Source organism: Capra hircus, chromosome 4 (genome assembly GCF_001704415.2).
Source record: "Capra hircus breed San Clemente chromosome 4, ASM170441v1, whole genome shotgun sequence".
In the NCBI taxonomy this organism is placed as follows: Eukaryota; Metazoa; Chordata; class Mammalia; order Artiodactyla; family Bovidae; genus Capra; species Capra hircus.
The window spans coordinates 2,478,881-2,501,644 of record NC_030811.1 but is presented as its reverse complement, the minus strand read 5'-3'; the positions used below and the strand labels follow the sequence as shown (position 1 = coordinate 2,501,644).

Here is a 22,764-nt window from a genome sequence, read left to right as displayed (position 1 = left end):
TAGTAGACATGGGCACTGCCACTTCTTTGCATGGGGAGAGAAAAACGCACTTAAGCTGTGAAATACTTCTCCAGCTCTGCAGTGAGGGCCTCTTCCTGTTTTCTTAGGCTGTCACTGGTGCACAGATTAATTAATTATTCATTATTAGGCTAACGGACATATGAGTCGATTGTGTCCCTGTATGTCCCAGAGGTATTTTAGTTTATTAAATGGTTTATTTAACTGTGATTCGTGTCCTGGTTAGGCCGTGTTGACTCATACACTGGAGCTGGAATTGAGCTCTCTACTGATCCTGAGTATGTTCTGTTTGAGTTCACGCAGGCCAGACGGAGGATTCTGTAACTGGGAGTAGAATTATAATATTGCAGAATGTTACAGCCAGCAGGGACGCTTACCTAAAAAGTTGATAGTAAACTGTAGTGTTCTTTCCTGTTGTACTCAAAAGCAGTTTTTTGACTTTTGCTGTCCTAATCTTGAGAGTGAATTGAGATTTGATGTAAACTTGTATTCTTATGTTAGGGAGGGATGTAAATTCTTTATTGTTCAGCAGGGTGCTTGAACATTGTTGGGTGATTTGTACTTCTGAGCATAACTGGGTTTACTTAGTGCCTTTAAAGTTAACGTAGATTGAGCTTTTGTAAAGCAGTGTTCTGTAAAAACGGCTTTAGATTGGTAACTTGTGTAACAGCGGATTTTCGTTTCCTGGTGAGAGCCCCGTGGTGTGGACTGTTCTCCCTGTGTGTTTGCTGAAAATGCTGCCCGCCTCTTGCGGCTCTCTCTGAACTCTGACAGCTCTGCTCTCAGTGAGTCTTGGGCAGCGATGGCTGCTCCTTTGGGTGGGATGCCCGCAGTTTCCTTGGGGAAGCAGCTGCGGTATGCAGGGGCCGTCTTGAGAGACGGTTGAGGGGCCTCAGGCAGTCCACGCGTGTGTGCTGCTGCTGTGCTTTGCGGCGAGACTGCTGGGCCCTGAGCGGTGAGCTGCGCAGGCCCCGCAGCTTGCCTGCTCTCCCCCTGCCTTGCAGCTGCTGCTGATGGCTCACTTCAGCTGATGGCCAGGGACGCTGGGAAGTCCAGCTCCCCTGGAGGGGAGCGGTTGCACGTAGTAATGCCTGCAGTTGCTGTTTCTAGCCAGTTTGCCTGTTTCCTTCCCTGTGCTTTTAAGAGCTGCCTGCCTGCTGCCATGCTCCTTATATTCCATGTGAAGCTGAGACCGTCCTTCTAATTGAAAGGAACGGCTGATGGAGAAACCAGCCCTAACATGCAGTTTTCACACAGCTCCTTGTTGAGCTGAATTGGCCCTACTTTTGTTGTCTTCTGCTGCTATGAAAATAGTTCCGGTTGGGCATGATTCCAGCCCCAGTACTGCTGCTGAGCTGCTCTGTGGAAGCACATGCACGCTTTCTTTTTTAAGATTACATCTCCTTGTTGTTGATTTTGAGAAGAGCTGTGTGTCGGGGTCCTTGGAGGTGAAGGCGGAGTCCGTGTCATTGCCCGTATCGACCAGGTTGGCATACTGCACTTTGCTGTCATTAACACTCAGGGGAGGTCCCATTCTAGTTTTGTGCTTCGTGCTTTTCTGCTCAGTCTGGTAATTGTCATAGAAAAGTGTGCTAACATAGCTAAGCATGAGTCATGAAGGTGAAAAGTGCTTAAAAGCCCCAAAGCAATAAGAGAAAAACTTATTTTCTGTTTAATGGCTGTTAGGATGAAGAATACTTGCAGGCTTGTGGGCAACAAGGGATGAAAGAGCAGGAAGACTGTGTTGCTGAAGAGGAATTAGATGAGATTACTGATTCCCAGGTTGATCCTGAAACCGAAGAGGTATTTGTTCATCTTTTTAAAAAGAGTCCAAAAGTTTCCCGGTTTTTTTTTTCTCTTCCATATTTAAAATGAGCATCTTTTTAATGTTGGTGAAAAGTGAATACATCTCCTCTTTGAAGTATGAGTGTAGTTAAGAAAGCAGAAACCAAAATCCCTGAGCTTGCAAGAATCTTTGGACAGTGACTTCTGGTGGTCTCCAGATAGATGTCTGCCTTTTGGGTGTTAGAATGTCTTCGCTGTTTTATGGGGTGTAGGTAGGAATCTTTTGAAATGCGTACTATATGTTAGTGCTTTGAAAGAAGTACTGGGATTATCTGAAGTTAATTAGCATCAGTTAAATTTGACCGTCATTCAGAAAATACCGCAGACTCCCCTGGATTTAGGCGCAGTGTTAGGTGTTGGAGAAGCGGACGATTGAGAAGCTTGGTTCTGGTGCTCACGGAACTTGCAGGCTAAAATAGGGGAGAGAAGACGAGCGCCCATTCCAGTGAGGGAAAGGCAGAAGACCTGCCGGAGGGAGGCTCCGGGGCCTGCGCTGGGGCCTCCCTGGTTGGGCGTGTGTCTTGAGGGTGGGTTGGGGTGTTGAGGCTTTATGGAAGAGGTGACCTGTGAAGCACGTCCGGAGGACTCTGTGCTTTCGGGACAGATTGGGGTGTGCTGTGAGGTGGAGGCCAGTGAGTTCTGTTTCCAACCTTAGAACTTGTCTCATGGGCCAAGTGTGTAAGCCATAGAGCCATTCTGTAGTCTTAGAATTTGTTGGTTTAAGATTTTTTTTTCTTCTTAATGTTTTTTCTCAGTTATTTTTCTTAATACTTCCCCTCTCTTCTCCCTAAGAGATCATGAAAAGTGGTATTTCACTGGCTTAGGTCATTTACATTAGGTCTTACAGCAGTGCTTTATGAACTCAGTATACAAAGCATTACCCTTTGTTTTCCCTAATACAGTGGGGCGACAGTGTGTGGACATGTACAGACACTTTCTGGGACACATCCTTGCTCTTCGCCAGTAGGCTAGATTTGATTTTTGTGCTCTCTCTCATCTGCTCTTTGAAACATCAGGAACGTAGAGGAGAGGCAGCAGAGCAGCAGAAGGGCCGCTTTGCCCAGATTCTTCAGTTTCAGATGCGTTCAGCCAAAGGGACCGAGGCAAAGCTAAAGGAAATGGGAAGAAGTGGCGCTCCTACTGACAGCTGCTCTGTTCTGAGACCTGAGCCCCTGCCGAGAGGTCCAGGGAGACTGGTTTACGCGGGCCACGCTTAGCACCGTATCCTACGTGCTCTTTGCCCAGTGCAAGGCCAGTATGAGCCTCGATTAGGTCAGGCTTGTGAAAGGGTGGTTTTGGCAAAAGATGTCTGAGAGAGAGCGAGCTAAAAAGTCGTTAAAGGGTGGTGTGTGGGTTGGGGGCTGACGGAGGTGGCTGTTGGGGTCATTCGGGGTGAGTAGTTGAGAGGGAAGCTGAGGAGTCTAGTGCCCGTTAGTCAGTTCATGTCCTCTTCATTAATTTGTAATACTTTGTAGTTGGAAAATTAATTCCATTGATTTTTTTTTTCCTGTAACTTACTCTTTTAGTATTCTAGGTAGTACTTCTCCTTACTGTGATAGCATATTGTCTTTGTAGTCAATTTTAGAGTGAGAAAAGGTTTTGTAGGTTTTAATCTTTAGATGATCTCTGGAAATATAAACTATTTTATTGTAAAGCAGTTAAATAATAAGAATTCTAATCGGCGTTACACTTTAGCTTGAATGCATTCTGGAACTGATAGAGGGTATGACTTGTAGATTTAGATATTTCAAACTTTCGTTCCTGAGCTGTATTCATTAAAACATTGAAGCAAAAGTGGGTTATTATTTAAAAATGGTAATCGCTCCTTCCATTTTCAGTGTCTTCTGAACAGAGAGATTGAGGGAGAGAGAGAGGTGTCTTTGGAGGAACATTAATGATCAGTCCCAGCCCTTAAAGTAAATGAACTCATGACATGTATGAATTAATATGATAATATCTCAGATATATTAATACTTAGGAACGCTTAATAACTGGGACAGAAGTTAGACCCCTTACTTGAGCCTTATGCCAGTATTGATCTGAGATTAATTAATGCTAGATTTTATATGTATTCAAATAAAATGTTTTAATAATAGTGTGCTAGCTTTAGGCTGACCTATGAGACAAAAAGCTCACCAAATAGTACAAGTTTATTTCTCACTAATGTAAAAAAATTCCCCAAAGTGTTTCAGATCTGGTGTGGCCTCACTAGGCAGCCAGGTGCCCAGGCTTCTTCCAGACTTCCATGCAGTCCCAGGGCTCTGTGCTTGCCATGGTCCACATCCAGGCAGTGGATTGCAGCGAGGCTGAACAGGCCCGTGCCCACCGTTGGAGGGACATCCCAGAGTTCTCGAACAGCACTACAGAAACGTCTCATTAATTATGCATTAGTCACATGGCTGTACCTCACAGCAGAGGAGGCTGGCGAGTATAGTGTTTTAGTAGGTGACAGCATGTTCAGCTAAAGTTGGGAGTTTCATGGGTAAGGACGTCCTAGGGAACGGGGGACGATGATGATGCTGTGAAGGTGCTGCACTCAATATGCCAGCAAGTTTGGAAAACTCAGCAGTGGCCACAGGACTGGAAAAGGTCAGTTTTCATTCCAATCCCAAAGAAAGGCAACGCCAAAGAATGCTCAAACTACCGCACAATTGCACTCATCTCACATGCTAGTAAAGTAATGCTCAAAATTCCCCAAGCCAGACTTCAGCAGTATGTGAACCGTGAACTCCCTGATGTTCAAGCTGGTTTTAGAAAAGGCAGAGGAACCAGAGATCAAATTGCCAACATCTGCTGGATCATGGAAAAAGCAAGAGAGTTCCAGAAAAACATCTGTTTCTGCTTTATTGACTGTGCCAAAGCCTTAGACTGTGTGGATCACAATAAACTGTGGAAAATTCTGAAAGGGATGGGAATACCAGACCACCTGACCTGCCTCTTGAGAAATCTGTATGCAGGTCAGGAAGCAACTGTTAGAACTGGACATGGAACAACAGACTGGTTCCAAATAGGAAAAGGAGTACCTCAAGACTGTATATTGTCACCCTGCTTATTTAACTTACATGCAGAGTCCATCATGAGAAACGCTGGACTGGAAGAAACACAAGCTGGAATCAAGATTGCCGGGAGAAATAGCAATAACCTCAGATATGCAGATGACACCACCCTTCTGGCAGAAAGTGAAGAGGAGCTAAAAAGCCTCTTGATGAAAGTGAAAGAGGAGAGCGAAAAAGTTGGCTTAAAGCTCAACATTCAGAAAACAAAGATCATGGCATCCGGTCCCATTACTTCATGGGAAATAGACGGGGAAACAGTGGAAACAGTGTCAGACTTTATTTTGGGGGGCTCCAAAATCACTGCAAATGGTGACTGCAGCCATGAAATTAAAAGACGCTTACTCCTTGGAAGAAAAGCTATGACCAATCTAGATAGTATATTGAAAAGCAGAGACATTACTTTGCCGACTAAGGTCCGTCTAGTCAAGGCTCTGGTTTTTCCTGTGGTCATGTTTGGATGTGAGAGTTGGACTGTGAAGAAGGCTGAGCGCCGAAGAATTGATGCTTTTGAACTGTGGTGTTGGAGAAGACTCTTGAGAGTCCCTTGGACTTCAAGGAGATCCAACCAGTCCATTCTGAAGGAGATCAACCCTGGGATTTCTTTGGAAGGAATGATGCTAAAGCTGAAACTCCAGTACTTTGGCCACCTCATGCGAAGAGTTGACTCATTGGAAAAGACTCTGATGCTGGGAGGGATTGGGGGCAGGAGGAGAAGGGGACGACAGAGGATGGGATGGCTGGATGGCATCACGGACTCGATGGACGTGAGTCTGAGTGAACTCCGGGAGTTGGTGATGGACAGGGAGGCCTGGCATCCTGGGATTCATGGGGTCGCAGAGAGTCGGACACGACTGAGCGACTGAACTGAACTGAGGGAATGGGGAACAGATGCCCGCCAAGTTGTTTTGGTTTTACTCTCCTGTTCTTGGTATTACGCCTTGTTAAGCCATAAAGGAAAAGAATGATTTGATCATACACAAATACCCCGAAACAGTACAAACAAGTTTGGAGAAATGGCAGTATGGGGAAAGAATATACATATAAGACTAAGAATTAATGTATTTAGTAAAGTTAACATATTCAGTGTGTTCTGTATATACAGACTAACACTCTTGTAAAAAGAAGGGCAAAAAATGTAAGAAGGTAATACAAAAATAAGACAGATGATTGCTAAGTGTATAAAATATATTTAATAAAATTAAGCGAGTTGTGAATTCTAACCTATCTTAATATTGGCAGAAATAAAAATACTGGTCAGGTGTGGTTTATTCACAGCCTACGTGAAACAGTGGCAGGCTTACCTTATTAGCCTGCAAGAAGGGTAAAATTGCAGACCCTTCACTGTGACAGTATCAAAAGCCTGAAAGTGCTTTGGCTCAGTAATTCCAGGTTAATGAAGTTATCCAGGAGCTAGCCTAAGATGTGCTCAAGGACACGTGCACCAGCTGTGTGTCTGCAGCCTTGAAAGCAAGTGGGCCCACTTGTTTCCTGCAGGGTTAGATGAATGTTGGCCCGGGGGCTACACGCTCCTAAAGGATGCCCTTGCCCTCTTGGACATGGAAAGAGACGTGTGATGTGTGACACGAAAAGAGCAAGCTAGTGGGGTTCCTCCCCTAGGTCCTCCATAGCTGTGCATGTATAAACGTGTGTGTGTGTGTCTCTCTCTCAACACGTGTCTGGGAGGATCAGGACAAATGGTGAGAGTGGTCACCTCTGGATGGTGGGATTATCATATATTTTGTACATCAAATACTGTAAAATATTTTGCTGTGAATAAGATAACTTTTGTTAACAGGGAAATACAGAGCGGTTAAAATTTGACCCTTGGTAATTTGGAAGGCAAAGAACTGGGGTGCATTTGTTTAATTCCTCCTGTGATTTCTAGTTGATATTAATGCTAACTTGAAACATCTTAGTGGTGGTTTTCTGTATGTACATTTTTATAGAGAAGAGAGTAAACTCTCAGCCAGATTACATAGTTTATCTTTTTTATACTGTCTCTTAAGAGGTATATTGTTTGCTTTTTCTTCTAAGATGTATGTCCCATAGTTTTAAACAAAATATTTCAAAGTATTTTTAAAAAGTCACGCATTTCGCTTATGCTCTGTCCTTGATTGCTGGTGTGTTTACCTGGTATGTGTTGCTTGGTTTTGTGCTGATGGAAGCTTCTTTGTCTTGCCCTTTGCTCTCAGGTCTTAATCGTCCTTCTTGGAGGCAGGTAATATGCTGGACTTTGTCCTGGCAACAGACATCTTGGTGGTGTTTTCTTCCTCATACTGGTATCACTGAACGTCCCTCAGATAGATCATTGTTGAGAACTTGTATGCGTGGTATTTTTGTAGGTGATGGGAGTGAGTGTTACATATTATTTCGGGACCTTTTGGTAGGCTTCACTTTTGGAGGGCTGTCCTCCCACCTTTTTCAGTCATATAAATAAATTACATAGTCCTTGTGGGAGAGCAGCAGTTTTATTTTGCCATGTATACCTGTGTTCTGGTGTCTTTCTAGTCTTCTGACTCATGTTCTTGGGATAAACTGTAGGGTGCTGAGGAACCAAACCTTTGCACTCCACCCTGTGTTGTAGTGTGCATGCTCTGGTTGCTTTAAATGGAGTGGAAAGCGTATTGCAATTTTTCAGATAACTTCTTTCTCACAGTTATGTATAAGTACACATTAGAATCTGAATTGTGGAACTAAAAAGAAATTTCTGTTGAAAAGTCTATTTTCGATGACTCCTTTTATTTAACTAATGTTCCTTCTTGGTTAATACAAAAAGAATCACTCTATTTGGAACAAGTTAGAAAGATCGAATCATGAAACTGACTCTTGAGCCTTTCTAATTGTGCAGTCTTGTCAGTGCCAGTGATGCTTCTGTCCTCAAGTGTGGGGACAAAGGTTTGCTGTTTGATAGTTTGGGCTTGTATAGAGGAACAGGTGAGAAGTGTGAATAACATCGTTGTACCACTTAAATTTGAAATACTTTAAAAATTGTGGTAACATTTACATTCAGTGGTATTTACATCTGAGGTATACAGTTCAGTGTATACTTGAAGATCAAAAAAGATCTTCATGACCCAGATAATCACGATGGTGTGATCACCAACCTTGAGCCAGACATCCTGGAATGTGAAGTCAAGTGGGCCTTAGGAAGCATCACTACAAACAAAGCTAGTGGAGGTGATGGAATTCCAGTTGAGCTGTTTCAAATCCTAAAAGATGATGCTGTGAAAGTGCTGCACTCAGAAGCCAACAAATTTGGAAAACTCAGCAGTGGCCACAGGACTGGAAAAGGTCAGTTTTCATTCCAATCCCAAAGAAAGGCAATGCCAAAGAATGCTCAAACTACCACACAATTGCACTCATCTCACATGCTAGTAAAGTAATGCTCAAAATTCTCCAAGCCAGGCTTCAACAGTATGTGAACCGAGAACTTCTAGATGTTCAGGCTGGATTTAGAAAAGGCAGGGGAACCAGAGATCAAATTGCCAACATCTGTTGGATCATTGAAAAAGCAAAAGAGTTCCAGAAAAATGTCTACTTCTGCTTTATTGACTACACCAAAGCCTTTGACTGTTGTGGACCACAACAAACTGTGGAAAATTCTTTTAAGAGGTGGGAATACCAGACCACCTGACCTGCCTCTAGAGAAATTTGTATGCAGGTCAGGAAGCAACAGTTAGAACTGGACATGGAAGAACAGGCTGGTTCCAAATTGGGAAAGGAGTACATCAAGGCTGTCTATTGTCACCCTGCTTATTTAACTTATATGCAGAGTACATCATGAGAAACGCTGGGCTGGATGAAGCACAAGCTGGAATCAAGATTGCCAGGAGAAATATCAATAACCTCAGATATGCAGACAACACCACCCTTATGGCAGAAAGTGAAGAAGAACTAAAGAGCCTCTTGATGAGAGTGAAAGAGGAGAGTGAAAAAGTTGGTTTAAGGCTCAACATTCAGAAAACTAAGATCATGACATCTGGTCCCATTACTTCATGGCAAATAGATGGGGAAACAGTGGAAATAGTGACAGACTTTAGTTTTTTGGGCTCCAAAATCACTGCAGATGGTTACTGCAGCCATGAAATCAAAAGACGCTTACTCCTTGGAAGAAAAGTTATGACCAACCTAGACAGCATATTCAAAAGTGGAGCCATTACTTTGCCAACAAAGGTCCGTCTAGTCAAAACTATGGTTTTTCCTGTGGTCATGTATGGATGTAAGAGTTGGACTAGAAAGCTGATCACTGAAGAATTGGTGCTTTTGAACTGTGGTGCTGGAGAAGACTCTTGTGAGTCCCTTGTATAGCAGGGAGATCCAACCGGTCCATCCTAAAGGAGATCAGTCCTGAATATTCATTGGAAGGACTGATGCTGAAGCTGAAACTCCAATCCTTTGGCCACCTGTGCAAAGAACTGACTCATTGGAAAAGACCCTGATGCTGGGAAAGATTTAAGGCGGGAGGAGAAGGGGGCGACAGAGGATGAGATGATTGGATGGCGTCACCAACTCAATGGACCTGAGTCTGAGTGAACTGCGGGAGCTGCTCACGGACAGGGAGGCCTGGTGTGCTGCAGTGCATGGGGTCGCAAAGAGTCGGACACGACTGAGCGACTGACCTGAACTAACTGATACAGTTCAGTAAGTTGATAGATGTGTGCACCCAGGTTACCCTCATCCCTGAAGATCCCCCCTTGTCTCTTTCGTCAGTGCTGACTCCTCTCAGAGGTGAGCCATGTCCGTAGCTCTGTGTATTCAGTCTTTCCTGGTCTAGAACTAGCGTTGGCGACTCGGCAGGTGTGAATGTGAGCAGACGTCAGGAGGTGGTGGAGGGCGCAGGGGCCTGGTGCAGCGCAGCCCCGGGGTCGCCACGGGCCAGGCAGGGCCTAGCAGCCGCGCAGGGCAGCACTGCTGTGTGTCTAGCTTCTTTTGGCCACCATAATGGTTTTTGAGGTTCATGCAAATAGTCATTTATGCCCATAGTCAACAGTTCATTCCGTTTGATGGACATACCTTGTTTGTTTTCTCTTGATAATAGGTAATGTTTGGGTGGTTTTCAGTTTTTCTGTTATCATGAATAATTAAAAGAGCTTATTTTACTTATTTTTTTGTGGATATATCTTTTTTTCCCTGTAGCATTAGGTAGAAGTGGTACTCCTGAAACAGGGTAGAAGTATGTTTGATGGTGTAAGAAACAGCCAAATGATTTTCTTGTGTTTGTACCATTTATACTGCCACCAGTCATGTATGAGAGTCTCAATTCTCCCCTTGTCTCTCTAGTGTTTGTATCCTTTTTTGCCTAAAGGCTTCCCCTCCGCATCGAGTCCCTTAGTGCTGTGTGAGGCTCGGTTGCCGGCGGCGTCCGAGTCTCTCTCTGGAGCCCCCTGTGCCCCATCGCCAGCGCTGCGCTGTCTCGGTCACCGTGGCGTCAGATCGGGCAGTGCGATCTGCCAGTTGTGGTGCCCTTTCAGGGTTGTTTTGTCAATCTAAGTCCTCTGAATTCTGTATATAAATTCTGTAATTGACTTGTCAGTGTCTGTTAAAAGTCTGGTTGGCCTTGTTTTTGAACATTGCATTGTATTTTTAGTCCAGTTGGGGGGAAACTAGCATCTTGATAATCACATTGGCTGTTAATAACCACAGGCTTCCCTCGTGGCTCAGCTGATAAAGAATCCGCCTGCAGTGAGGGAGACGTGGGTTTGATTCCTGGGTTGGGAAGATCCCCTGGGGAAGGGAAAGGCTGCCCACTCCAGTATTCTGGCCTGGAGAATTCCATGGACTGTGTAGGCCATGGGGTCACAGAGAGGCCTGACTGAGCGACTTTCCCTTTCAGTCGCTTACTGATTCTTGGCATTGGGCAGGCCACTTACTACTCCATTGCCTTAGTTCCCTTTTCTGGAAGAGTTACAACCAGTTAATACAGTTCACGGATCTGGTACATGTGTACATCCCAGTTACCCTTGTTATCCCCAGAGCTCCCCCCTTGTTTCTTCATGGTCAGTCCTGACTCCTCTCAGAGGCGGGCGGTGTCCTTAGTTCTGTTTAGTCTTTCCTAGTCTAGGATAGGAAAGTTAATAACCACAGTCTAATGGTTCTCACTTGTCTTCTTATTTCATTGGTTTTGCCTTGTTGACCTCCAGTACTGTGTAGAATAGAAACATTGAAGGCATTTGTTTTTGCTTCATTCTTCATGGTTCAGTTCAGTTCATGGTAGGGGTGAACTACTCAGTATTTTATCAAGTAAGTAATATAAGCTACCAGAGGTTTTTCAGTCAGATTGAAGAAGTTCTTTTCTATGTCTAGTTTGCTGAGGTTTTTTTTTTTTTTTTAAATCAGAAATGAGTGTTGAATTTTGTCAGTGCTTTTTCAGTTCCTATTGAGATAATCTTGTGTCATCCCTTGTTTGTTTAATGTGCATTAAATTGACTTTAGAAACTATGACCTATATTCCGGACTGAGCCTCTGTTTTGCAGATCTTCCCATTAATGTCCTCTTTCTATTCTGGGGCCCAGTCCAGGGCACCATGTTGCTGTCCTGTCTCCTCTGGCCCGCGGCAATTTGTGGGTCTTGCCTTGAGGTCCACAACCATGACAGTCTAAAGAAGCGTCCTGCCCGGGTGTCCCATGGAATGTCCTCTAATCTGGCCTTGTCTGGTGCTCTTCTCACAGTTAGACTGGGCGGTGGGAGTTTTGGAAAGAATGCCGTGGAGGTTAGGTGTCCTCATCCCATCCTGCAGCTGTGTGCAGGGCCTCCCCGGCAGTGTCAGCCGTGGGCAAGTGCTGAGGTGGCCTTGGCCAGTGAAGATTGTCATTCCGTGAAGTTCTGTCTTTCTTGTCTGTTTTCTATTCTCTAGGAGCAAGTTACTAAGTCTAGTCCTCACCCACGGTGAGCGAGAGGGACTTAAGCGCCACCTCTGGAAAAGGAGAGTGTGTGTACATATATTTGGAATTCTTGAAGGGAGATTTGTTAAATTGACTGGTTTTTGAATGTTAAATCAACCGTATGCTTCTGGCTAAACCTTCACTTGGTCATGACATATTTTCCTTTTTTGTGGGATTCCATGTGGACAGAGAAGCCTGGGGTGCTAGAGTTCACGGGTCGCAAACAGTCGGCTACTGCTTAGTGATGGAACAATATATACTTTTATTTTATTAAGCAATTTTGTGTCTGTGTTCACAAAGGAGATTGGTCTCTAATTTTCTTCTCTTGTAATTTTTGCACAATTTATTAATAACTGCTAGTCTTTTCAGTTTGTAAGTTTTAACTCTTGGTGGAATTAGAATCGATTTTTATTTATGATATAGATATGATAGTATAGAATTATTCTCTATCAAATATTTTGTAAGCACTAAACACTTGTGGGAAGCTCTCAGAAGCAGTGGTCTCCAGAGCCTTCTATTCCAGAGAGCTGCCCAGTTCCCTGCCCCACCCCCTTAGATGTGGGATGGAATATTGAAGTTTCTTTCAGAAACTGAGATCACAAGTTCATTTCAGAGTTAGCTAGTGAATGTAACAAAATATATAAGTCTGGGGCTTGCTGCCTCTTAGAGTTTCTAGTTATGTATGTATGTATGGATGGATGTTAAGACCGGTGGACTTGTCTGTTTTATAAAGAACTTTCATGATGATTTTCATATGCATCCTCTGTTAAGCATTACAAATACATCTTTCAGGTTTTTAAGATAATTAAATAGCTAAAAATCACACCTTTGAATATTTTTGGCAGTGTCTATATAATGAAGTCAGATATTTACATACAATTTAAATTCTTACAAAATATAATCAGGGTAACTTGATTTTTATATTGTTATCCAGCACTGCCCTTCAGTGGAATTTTACTTGTGAATGGGATATTGTGACTATTCCATTCATAAGTATTTCTCTGCAGAGAAAGTCAACATTATGGCAGATAGGTAAGTTAATTCTATGTCCACGGCCAGAGAAGATGCCCTTTTTTTGAGCCTAGTATTTAGAGGAAGAGGTAGTGACCAGTGGCTGAAAGAGTGAGTCTAACTTGGTCAGTGTTGCCAGGCGACCTATACTTGAGGCAGCTGATGCCAGCGATTTTTCAGTTTCAGCTCAGGGCTTGTGTAATCCTTGATGAAGTTCACGTGGAAGTTGACCCTGAGTGTGAACCAGAAGTTTGCATCCTAGGATATTCCGTCTCTCCAAAAGTTGACCTTGTGCCATCCTTTTTGTAGTCAGGCCCTCCCTCCATTCCTAACCCTCGGTAACCCGTGCGGCTTTGTCTCTTGGAGAGTGTCATATGTGTGGCATTGTCGCAGTGTGTCCCCTTTTGAGTGACTCATTGTGCCTTTTGACTTGTGCCGTGCGGCATGATGCCTTTGTGATTCCATCCCGGTTTTTGTATAGCTCCTTCCTCTTCTATTGCTGAAAGAGCGGTCCATAGTTTGGATGTATGACAGTTGTGTATCCATTCACCGGTGTCTCTATTTTTGGTCATCCAAAATAGAACTGGAACAGTTTCCCTGCCGGTGTTCACATGAGCGTAAGTGTTCATTTTCCCTGAGTGAATGTCCGGCAGTGGTGGCGCTGGGCCGTAGACTGGTACTGTTCCTCGATTTGTCTCTGGTAGCCTGTAATATCTGTTTCAGAGAAACAGTTCTCAGCTTGTCTTTGTTATATTTGGATTTCTTAGATGGAGAGTGTGTTTAGAATAAACTGTATTCGTTTCAGTACTGTCATGTTTCACATTAAACTTGCTTGTAAAGTGTTTGAACTGTAATTATTGTTAATGGTTGAATTAGAAATGACTACGGTAATAAAATCTTTGCTTTCTTGGTAACGATTTCTTTTCCTCCTCTGGCCTTGCTGCTTAAAGTGTGGTCTGTGGACCTGCATGTTGGCTTCACCTGGAGCTTGTTGGAAATGCAGAATGTTAGACCCCCACCTGCAGAATCAGAATCTGCATTTTGGCAGGATTCCCAGTGATGAATATAAACCTTCAATTTGAGAAGCACTGCTCTGGAGATTAAGAGGTGGAGAAGAGTCTTTTGTAAAAGAGCTGACTTTTTGCTCGGCGTGAGTGTAGTGCAGCACAAACGTAGCTGGGCCCATCTCACGCGTCATTCCTGTGTGGTCTCCGATGTTCAGTCAGACAGAAGTAATGGTATCAAACCAGCAAAACAACAAAATGCCAACGTTCTGGTGCTTTAAAATTCTACAGTATACTGAGTATCAGAATACTGAAAGGTGGTTTTGTGATCATTAGGCTAAAAGTTATAGTTTATATTCAGTATTTTATTTTCAGGCATTGATTCTCTACCATAGGGTTTATAGCAACGAATGTGTGCATTTTTTACACAGAAAATGTTGGGGAAAGAGTCCAAAACGATTGTATCATTTTCTTTCCCTTGCACATTTTCTAGTAAAGTGGTTCATTTTTGTTTCTGTTCAGAGTGAAGGACATGTAAGAATTATGAGTGATGAGACTGAAGGAGCAGTTTTTAAGTTGCAACAAGCATAGATTAATCTAGCAGGCATAGGTGCCTATCTTATTACCTGACAGTAGGTCACTGAGACCTAACACGAGATGAAAGTGATTAGTGTCAGAAGGGACATGAGTTAATACAGTAAGAATTGTTGATAAATGAATTAGTTTAGTTTGGGACTAGATTAAATAAAATTTTTGTAGGAATCCTGATATAATGAAATACAAGATAAAAACTGGTTTTAGGGACTCGGCTGGTGGCACAGTGAATAAGAACCCGCCTGCCAATGCAGGGCACAGAAATTGCAAACCACTTGCTGCTGGTCAGTTAAGCCCAGGCACCACAACTGCTGAGCCTGTGCTGCGGGACCTGTGAGCCGCAAGTGGCGAAGCCCATGTGCCGTAGAGCCCCCGCTCCATAACAGGACGGGTGTGTATACTGCAGCAGACGGACAGCCCCTGCTCACCACAGCTAGAGAAGGCCTGTGCACGGCAACGATGACCCCTCACAGCCATAAATAAATGAATAGAAAACAAACAAACCCAAAACTGGTTTTAGTGTGAAGCGAATGAAAAAAAATAGTCTTCTGGTTGATAGTGGTTGATAGTCTGAACCAGAGGTAGTAACTCACAAACCTGGACAGTGGGATGAAGTAGAAAGGGGTGAGAAACGATGCAGGAAAGATTGTACAGGCTGAGAGAACCAGAGAAGCCAAGTAACCCAACAGTGGATTTGGAGCACTTGGCTGCTTTGAAAGTCAGAGTAGATGGGGTCAGGAGTGCCGGGAAATGTGGGGCCTCTTTAGTGGGAAGGAGTGTGCTGCCATCTAATGGGAGCCACAGGGTGGCTTCTGTGCTGAAATCAGGCTCAGGGACTCTAGGGTTAGTTTAGTTAACATACTGAACTTTGTTTAGATCTGAGTTAGAAGCTAGGCCAGCATGGGTGTTTGGAAATCATGTTTGTTCTCTTAGAAGTATAAGCAGTTACAGTGTATAAGACTGTGTGTATTAACTAGGAGTAGGAGTTTGGATTTTTTCTAACATTGTTAATTTTTAATATTAGAGGTTTTTTCTCGTAGCATCAGTTTAATGTTTCTCATGGCTTTATAAGTGGGACATTGTGCTGTATTTTTACATCTTAATTATAAAGAGCTTTTATGTGTGTGTACACATACGTGTATGCGTAACTGTGTTCAGCATCTAATTCAGAAGAGTATGGGCTCACTTTCCCTCCTTGCTCTTTTGTCTGTCTGCCATGTAGGGAGGCATGGAGACTTTGGAGCTGCAGAAGGACATCAAAGAAGAGTCGGATGAAGAGGATGAGGACGATGAAGAATCTGGACGATTGCGTTTCAAAACTGAAAGGAAAGAAGGAACAATCATTAGGCTCTCAGATGTAACTAGAGAGAGAAGGAACATTCCAGAAACGCTGGGTAACGTTTTTCACCTGTCTCACATCCTCTTCCACTCCCATTTCAACTTCCTCTATGACACTGTTACGATTAACGAAGTAGATAAAGAACAGCTGACTTTATAGACTGTTAGCGTGGTGTCCAGAAGCTGGATGGTCTGTATGAGGTGAGAGCTGAGTTAATGGTGCTGTAAAAGTCATTCTATAAAATGACTTGTCTTCTGGATTAAAAAATGCTTGAATAAAATATCTGTTTTTTGACATAGTTTTCCTTTTGTAGTCTGTGACTTAGGCTTGCTCTCCTGCATGCCGTGTGGTTCTGCTGGCTCTGAGAACATGGCGTCCGGGTGGTCCAGGGGCGTCTCGCCTTTCCCAGGTTGCCAGGGCTCCTTTTGGGCCAGACTGGCTTCCTTTTGAGCCTTTTAGTGTCGTGACAGCCATGTCTCCGGTGTGGGTTTCCCTCTGTGCTGCCCTGCTCCGCGCTCAGGGAGACGAGGGGGCTTGTCTGTCGCGTCGTCAGTTGCACGTCGTCCTTGTTGCAGACCCACAGCAGGCTGTTGCTGATGAACAGAGCCTTTCCCAGTGGTGACCCTGCCCACACTCTTCTGGAGTTCTTTCCAGTGCCCACTGCAAGGAATAAAGCAGTGGTTCTCAAATTTGAGCAAAGAATCCCCCTAGAAGACTTGTTAAAACACATACTTCTGGATGCCCTCTCAGCTGCTCTGATTCAGTAGGTTTAGGGTAGGGCTCAAGAAAGTTGACTTTCTGATGAGTTTGTAGGTAGTGTTGTTCCTGTTGCTCCGAAGTCCATACTTTCAGAACCACTGGGGTACTGTCCTGTATTCCAAGGAGTAGGGTGGGAGGGTGGAAGAACAGAGTTATACCTGTTCTCTGGTCTTGGTCAAAGTAAAATCAGTTACTACCTTCATTACTTCGTAAAACTGTTATTTGTAGCCACTTGCCATTGGAAGCCTGAGCATGTGTCTTGCAGTGGCAGAAATGACTTCTCTGTGAGAACACCACGCTCTCAAGGTGCCCACCATAATGGTAGTGAGCGCGTCTTGCCATGTGACATCCCCAGGTGAGGTTTGTGGAGAGATTGACCTGGAGTCTTAGTGTTCTCTATGTCTTTTCCTTCTGGTTTCCTGCTTCTAGCTTTTGGCCCAGGCTCTTCCCTGGACTTTGCTCAGGTTATGGTATTAAGTTGCTTGTTGGTGTGAACCAGTACAGCATAGGCTTCTAAAAAAGAGCTGAGAAGTTGGCCTTGGGTAAAAGGAGATGGAGCAAGCTTAGGTCTTAAAATGGGGGTATGGGAAAAAATGAAAAGTATCGTCAGCAGGAGTGATTGGCCGCATTACACAGTAAGCACATTGGAATAGGCATCTGAGTCTTGGGCTGGGGTAAGGTGGACAAGGGAAAGATGGCGCCCCTCGCTGCTCACAGACAGCGATGGGCCTGGCTTGTTAGGGAAGGAGAGTGCCGTCGCGGGGCGGGGTGTGGTGAGCATCCCTTCTGCTTCTGTGTAGCTGGGCTGTGGCTTTATTACATAAGTCTGGGAGCCGTACATTATGTCTTAAGAACAGCGTTAGCTGCATGTTCTAAGTGTGTGAAGTCAGCTCTCAGACACCGTTAGGAATGGCGGCCTTGGCTGTCTGCAGCCAGCTGCTTATGGGCTCTGGTGCACTTTCTAGATCACCCTCTCTGCACCCCCAGAGCCCCTGCTCCTCCTGTCCCCTGCTCCTCAGCTACGGTTATCTCGCCTCTGTTCACTTGAACTTGACCCAAGCACTGACAAGTTCTGAAGTGTCCGACTTGCCTGTGTTCATAATTTGTACTTGTTTTATCCCCACGTCCCTTTCTTTTCAGGATCTTTGCCTTGTTTGGTTCTTCACAGGGTCATTTGTACTTCTTTTGTTAAAGAGTTTGTGTTGCCTTTTTTTTTTAAAGTCGTTTCTTAGTTCTGTAGTCATGTCATCCTGGGACAGGAGGCTGGAAAGGGTTAGTGATAGGCAGGTTGGCCCTTTAAATATGGGCGGAGAGGCAAGAGTGGCTGAAGCATTAACCGTTCTACCGTTTACCGTTCTTTTAAACGTTAGGAAAAAAGCCTTTAAATGTATTTGTGCCGAATGTGGTTCTTTGGCTAGATAATAGGGCAAATAAAATTGATGCTAAGAAGTGTCTTTCTCTGTTCCCTATTGTCAGCCAGTGTAGGAAAGCTACACTAGGAGAGCTCAGTGTTTAAAAACAGGTTTTCATTTTTCTAGAAAAATTAGGATTATTCCCAGTATAGGAAGGATTTTTCTGTTTATTTTAGAGTTTGATTTCCTAAAACAGGGAGCTCCCTTGTTTCCTTAACACCCCTCACACCAACAAAAAATTAATTTTATACAGAAGAAAAATATTCATTGAGAAAGAGAAGATCCTATAGTATTTGGTATACTAGAAATTCTCATGAATTTTTACTCATCACTGTGTACTCCTGGTGATAGAAATATCAGTTTCAGGTTTTGCATACAGGCGCTTGCATTGATTTGACTGTATAAAGCTGCTCACATACTCTTTGTAATGGGATTAAAATATCTTGCTACTGGAGTATGTATATCATCTCCTGTGATGGATTTTTCTTGACAATTGATACCTTTTAACATTCTGAATACAAATAAAGGCAGTTATTTTGTGATACCGTTGATTACTTTTGAGAACATTGCACTCGACAAAGAAGAATGAAATAATGCTCTGGCCTGGGAATAGTGAGTTTTCTTCAGAATCTGAAAGGGTATTCAGTCACTTTTAGTCTTATTCGTATTCAAATGTATGATGTCATCCTTAAGTAATTCATATTTGTAATCGTCCTGACCATTATGGAGCCTGAGACACAGATGTTGATGCGTATTTTCAGTTTATATTGGATTAGGCATAGAATTTTGGGCTGTTACCTAAGTTATGATCTTAAGTACTGAGCTTTTGCCCTCAGCCAGGATTCTGGGAATTAAATACCTTAGACAAAATGTGACATCATCAGTTTTCCCAAGGATACAAAACTGTATACTTAAGAGAAAAATTTTTCATTATGTAAAAAGGATCCCATAGGATATGAGGGCTTAATTCTCTCACAGAATGCAGTTAACAAGGGTTTCTAGAACATGCACGTGTAAGAGAAAGATTTATTTTGAATGGCAACGTCAAAAGCCATCTCTAAAACATGGGTGTCACTGACCAGTTACCCTGAAGTGTCAGCACAGAGGTTCAGAGGGGCCACGTCTTTTGCCCTAGGAGATGGACCTCAGATTCTCTCTGGAAGCAGTACCAGTGGAAAATGAAAGACTGTGCTTATTTTAGTTAGGCTTTTATAATTTATAATCTGTGAGTAAGCTGCTGGGTTTTGCCATATTCTAAGTTTCATTGGGCACAGGTAATACATTAAATTACGTTCCATTGCTTTAGCCTGAAGAACATTGTTGTTAGGCCCACATAATGTTCTCTTGAAATAGTATCCTTGGTTAATTTTGCTTAAGGCAAATGATCTTTGGGGAAAACAGTATTTTTAAATTGATATACAAATTATGTATTTATACAGTAGAATATACTCCAGTAGAGAACAGAACTAAACATCTGCAATAACACATTTCTTTCATCTGTTAATAAGCAATTTAAGATCAGTAGTGCCAGCAGTAAGATGACTACCTTCAGTTTACACAGTAGTCCTTGCATTTGCAAGGTTTTAAAAATTTCTTGATTCAATTATCTTGTTTATTAAAAAAAAAGATCCACAACCAAAAATAAAAACCTCAGACTGTCATTTGTTGTTTCTGTTTTGCCAAATAAACTGTATTTTGTAGATATTCTTTACGTATAAGTTAAAGTATTTTTATATACATATGTTTTTCTTAAGCACATTTTAGAAAGGGACAGCACAATGCAAAACTTTGTTACATTACACTATCTCTTTGCTTTGGAATATAGACCTAGTTCAGAAAACACTTACGCGGAAATTAACATTTCAGGTGAAGTTAACAAATGTAATTTCCATCCTGTCATATTTTGGTGACCTTTTGTGACAGCTTGTCTCAATTGGAGGAATGCATTTTTACTTGCTGATTAAAGATGTCATTTGAAACCATTTTATTACTGGGGATAGTGAAATTAATCTTGACACTTAGAACCACTAGAAAAATAATTGCTGATTCACCACATAAAATGTGTATGTGAACCTATCATGTAGTCAAGATTAGAATAAAAGTCTGTGCTTGTTAAGAGGAGATTAAATTTTCTTTAGAATGGAGTCTAGATCCGTTTGAAGGGAAGGGGGATACCTTAGAAACAATCTCAAGAAAATGAAATGTGGCTTAGAGATTTTGGAAGAGTTTGGAGATGATTATTAAATCCAAGGTAGGAGAAAAACTGGTAATATTTAAAATGTACCCTTTGCTGTGGAAGAAGGCATGGGAATGCTTCTTAGTAGGATTCAGTGAAATCTTGAAAGGTGTTTACTAATAGAGCATATATTATCATAACTTAGAACTGTATTTGAATGAGTTAGCCTTTTTCTTCTAAGAATTCAGAATAATGTGCCTAGTGAGTAGGGCCAGAAGTTTTGGTTGTTGCCCCACAGCATTGGTCAGAGAGGAGGGCACCACTTTGTGGCTTTGCTCTCATTTGCTGTAGCTTCCCTGCAGGTGGTGTGGATGTAGGTTTGCCTGCACAGAGTAAAGTTGTTGTTTTTAAATAAATCGGAAAATCTGACTTGGTGTAGTCCTAAATGAGTTTCCGTTCTTTATGAAACTTAAGTATTTGGCTTGAGAGTGATTTTATTAGTAGGTTTGCTTTTAAAGCAGAACAATCAGTAATTTGTAATTTTTGAGTCTCTGTGCCACTGTGAATTAATCAATACTTACACTGGATCTGCATAGGCGAGTGTCCTGGTTTAGGACTGGGGTAGCCAGGTCTTGACCAGCATCATCTGCCATCAGTGAAAGAATGTGATGCCTAGCAGATGAGGAGTGGTGATTGGGTTGAACTTGGTCAGCTCCTCCTTTTTAGCTTTCCTCAGCACATTTTAGTGGTCTCAAACGAAAATTCAGATTTGCAGGAGGTCCTTGTATCTGAAGGAAGAAGCGTGTCTCCGTGTCACAGGCCTCACTCACGGGGTCCTGGTGTCTCTGTATCCTGCCCCCGGATGCTTACTGCTGAGGTGGAGTTGGTGGTTGTTGGAGAGGCACGTGCTGATCCTGAGTTTCCTTGTCACATACTTGTTTTTTTTTTTTTGTTTCTCCCTATAGATCTGATTCCGCCTCTTTGAAGGTATCTAACGCATATGCATCTTTTCAAATAGAGCTTTCAGCAGAAGCCAAAGCCGCGCTGCTTGAATTTGAAGAGAGGGAGCGGCAGCACAAGCAGGGCCGCTACGGCTCCAGGCGGGGAGGAAGGAGAGGAGGCTCGTCCCTGTGCCGCGGCGTGGGAGACCAGAGGAGGGAGAGCAGCGAGAGGGGCCGCGCCAAGGACCACAGGCCCGCTCTGCTGCCCACGCAGCCCCCCGTGGCGGTGAGTCGCTCAGCTCCGTCCTGGGAGCCTGCACGCTGAGAGCAAGTGACAGTTCTCTCTGGTGTGGGTTTTGTATTTGTATTTGCCTTAGTCTGAGATGAAAATTTAGTAAAAGACGTCATGGCTAAAGTTTCTTTATAGCCTGTGGTATGATTTCGTTGTTGTTCAGTTGCCAAGCCGTGCCTGAGGCTTTGCGACCCCATTGACCGCAGCGCTCCAGGCTTCCCTGCCCCTCACCGTCTCACGCAGTTCACCCATGTTCATGTCCATCGAGTCGCTGATGCCATCCACCATCTCCTCCTCTGTGGTCCCTTTCTCCTGCCTTCAGTCTTTCCCAGCATCAGGGTCTTTTCCACGGAGTCTCCTCTTTGTATCACGTGGCCAGTGTATTGGAGCGTCAGCATCCATCTCTCCAGTGAGTATTTAGGGTTGGTTTCCTTTCAGGTTGACTGGTTTGATCTCCTTACAGTCGAAGGGACTCTTTAAGAGTCTTCTCCAGCACCATAGTTCAAAAGCACCTGTTCTTTGGCACTCAGCCTTCTTTATTGTCCAGCTCTCAACGTCTGTTCATGACTACTGGAAAGACCATAGCCTTGGCTATGCAGACCTTTGTCAGCAAGGTAGTCTTTGCTCCTAACACTCTGTCTGGGTTTGCCGAAGCTTTCCTGCCAAGAAGCAGCTGTCCTCTAATGTCATGGCTGTAGTCACCATCCGCAGTGATTTTAGGGCCCAAGCAAAGGAAATCTGTCACCGCTTCCACTTTTTCCCTTTCTGTTTGCCATGGAGCGATGGGAGCAGATGCCAAAAAATCCCAGTTTTTTAATATTGAGTATTGAGTCAGCTTTTTTTCACTCTCCTCCTTCATTCTCATCAAGAGACTCTTTAGTTCTACTTCACTTTCTTCAGTTAAAGTGGTGTCATCTGCATATCTGAGGTTGTTGATGTTTCTTCTGGCAGTCTTGATTCCAGCCTGTAACTCATCCAGTATATGGTCTTAAAAATCCAGTCTTCTAGTATTGAGGTAGTGAAGACTGATTCTTTGCCAGTACGGACGAAGAAAGAAGCAGTGAGAGAGCTGATGTCTTCCAGGGGTCGAACCACACAGGAACCTTGCTCATCTCTTCTGCTGGTGGACAGGCACTGCTCCTGTGAGCACCATTCTGAAAACACAGACTCTGTTACATTGAGAATATAACCATAATGGTGTATTTTATAAAATATTTTTTCTTACATACTGCTTACCATAGGTTTTTCCTTAAATGTAGCAGTTTCTCTTACAAATAACTGTCATCTCCTCTCCATAGAAACAGAGATTGTCATATCCATAAAAAAATTTTCATAATTTAGGACTAAATCATGTAATTGTCATTTCAGCTTCGTTTGAATTTCTCTGTGTTTCAGAGGTGAGACATCTCAGGAACAAAGACAGGAAGTGTAGTGGT

The 22,764-nt window shown here is 43.3% G+C and overlaps 1 protein-coding gene across 6 annotated transcripts in view; it reads left to right on the top strand.

Moving 5' to 3' along the window:
• The window catches only part of RBM33 (RNA binding motif protein 33), a 109,095-nt gene that overhangs the window by 28,810 nt on the left and 57,521 nt on the right, over positions 1–22,764 (top strand). For 4 of the 6 annotated variants that reach the window (XM_018046652.1, XM_018046647.1, XM_018046649.1 and 1 more), the window contains exons 6-8: positions 1,705–1,821; positions 15,632–15,803; positions 21,114–21,322. In XM_018046652.1, coding sequence (XP_017902141.1) covers positions 1,705–1,821; positions 15,632–15,803; positions 21,114–21,322 — 498 coding nt within the window. The remainder of the gene's footprint in view (positions 1–1,704; positions 1,822–15,631; positions 15,804–21,113; positions 21,323–22,764) is intronic. The other 2 variants (XM_018046653.1, XM_018046651.1) reach the window with 1 other exon arrangement.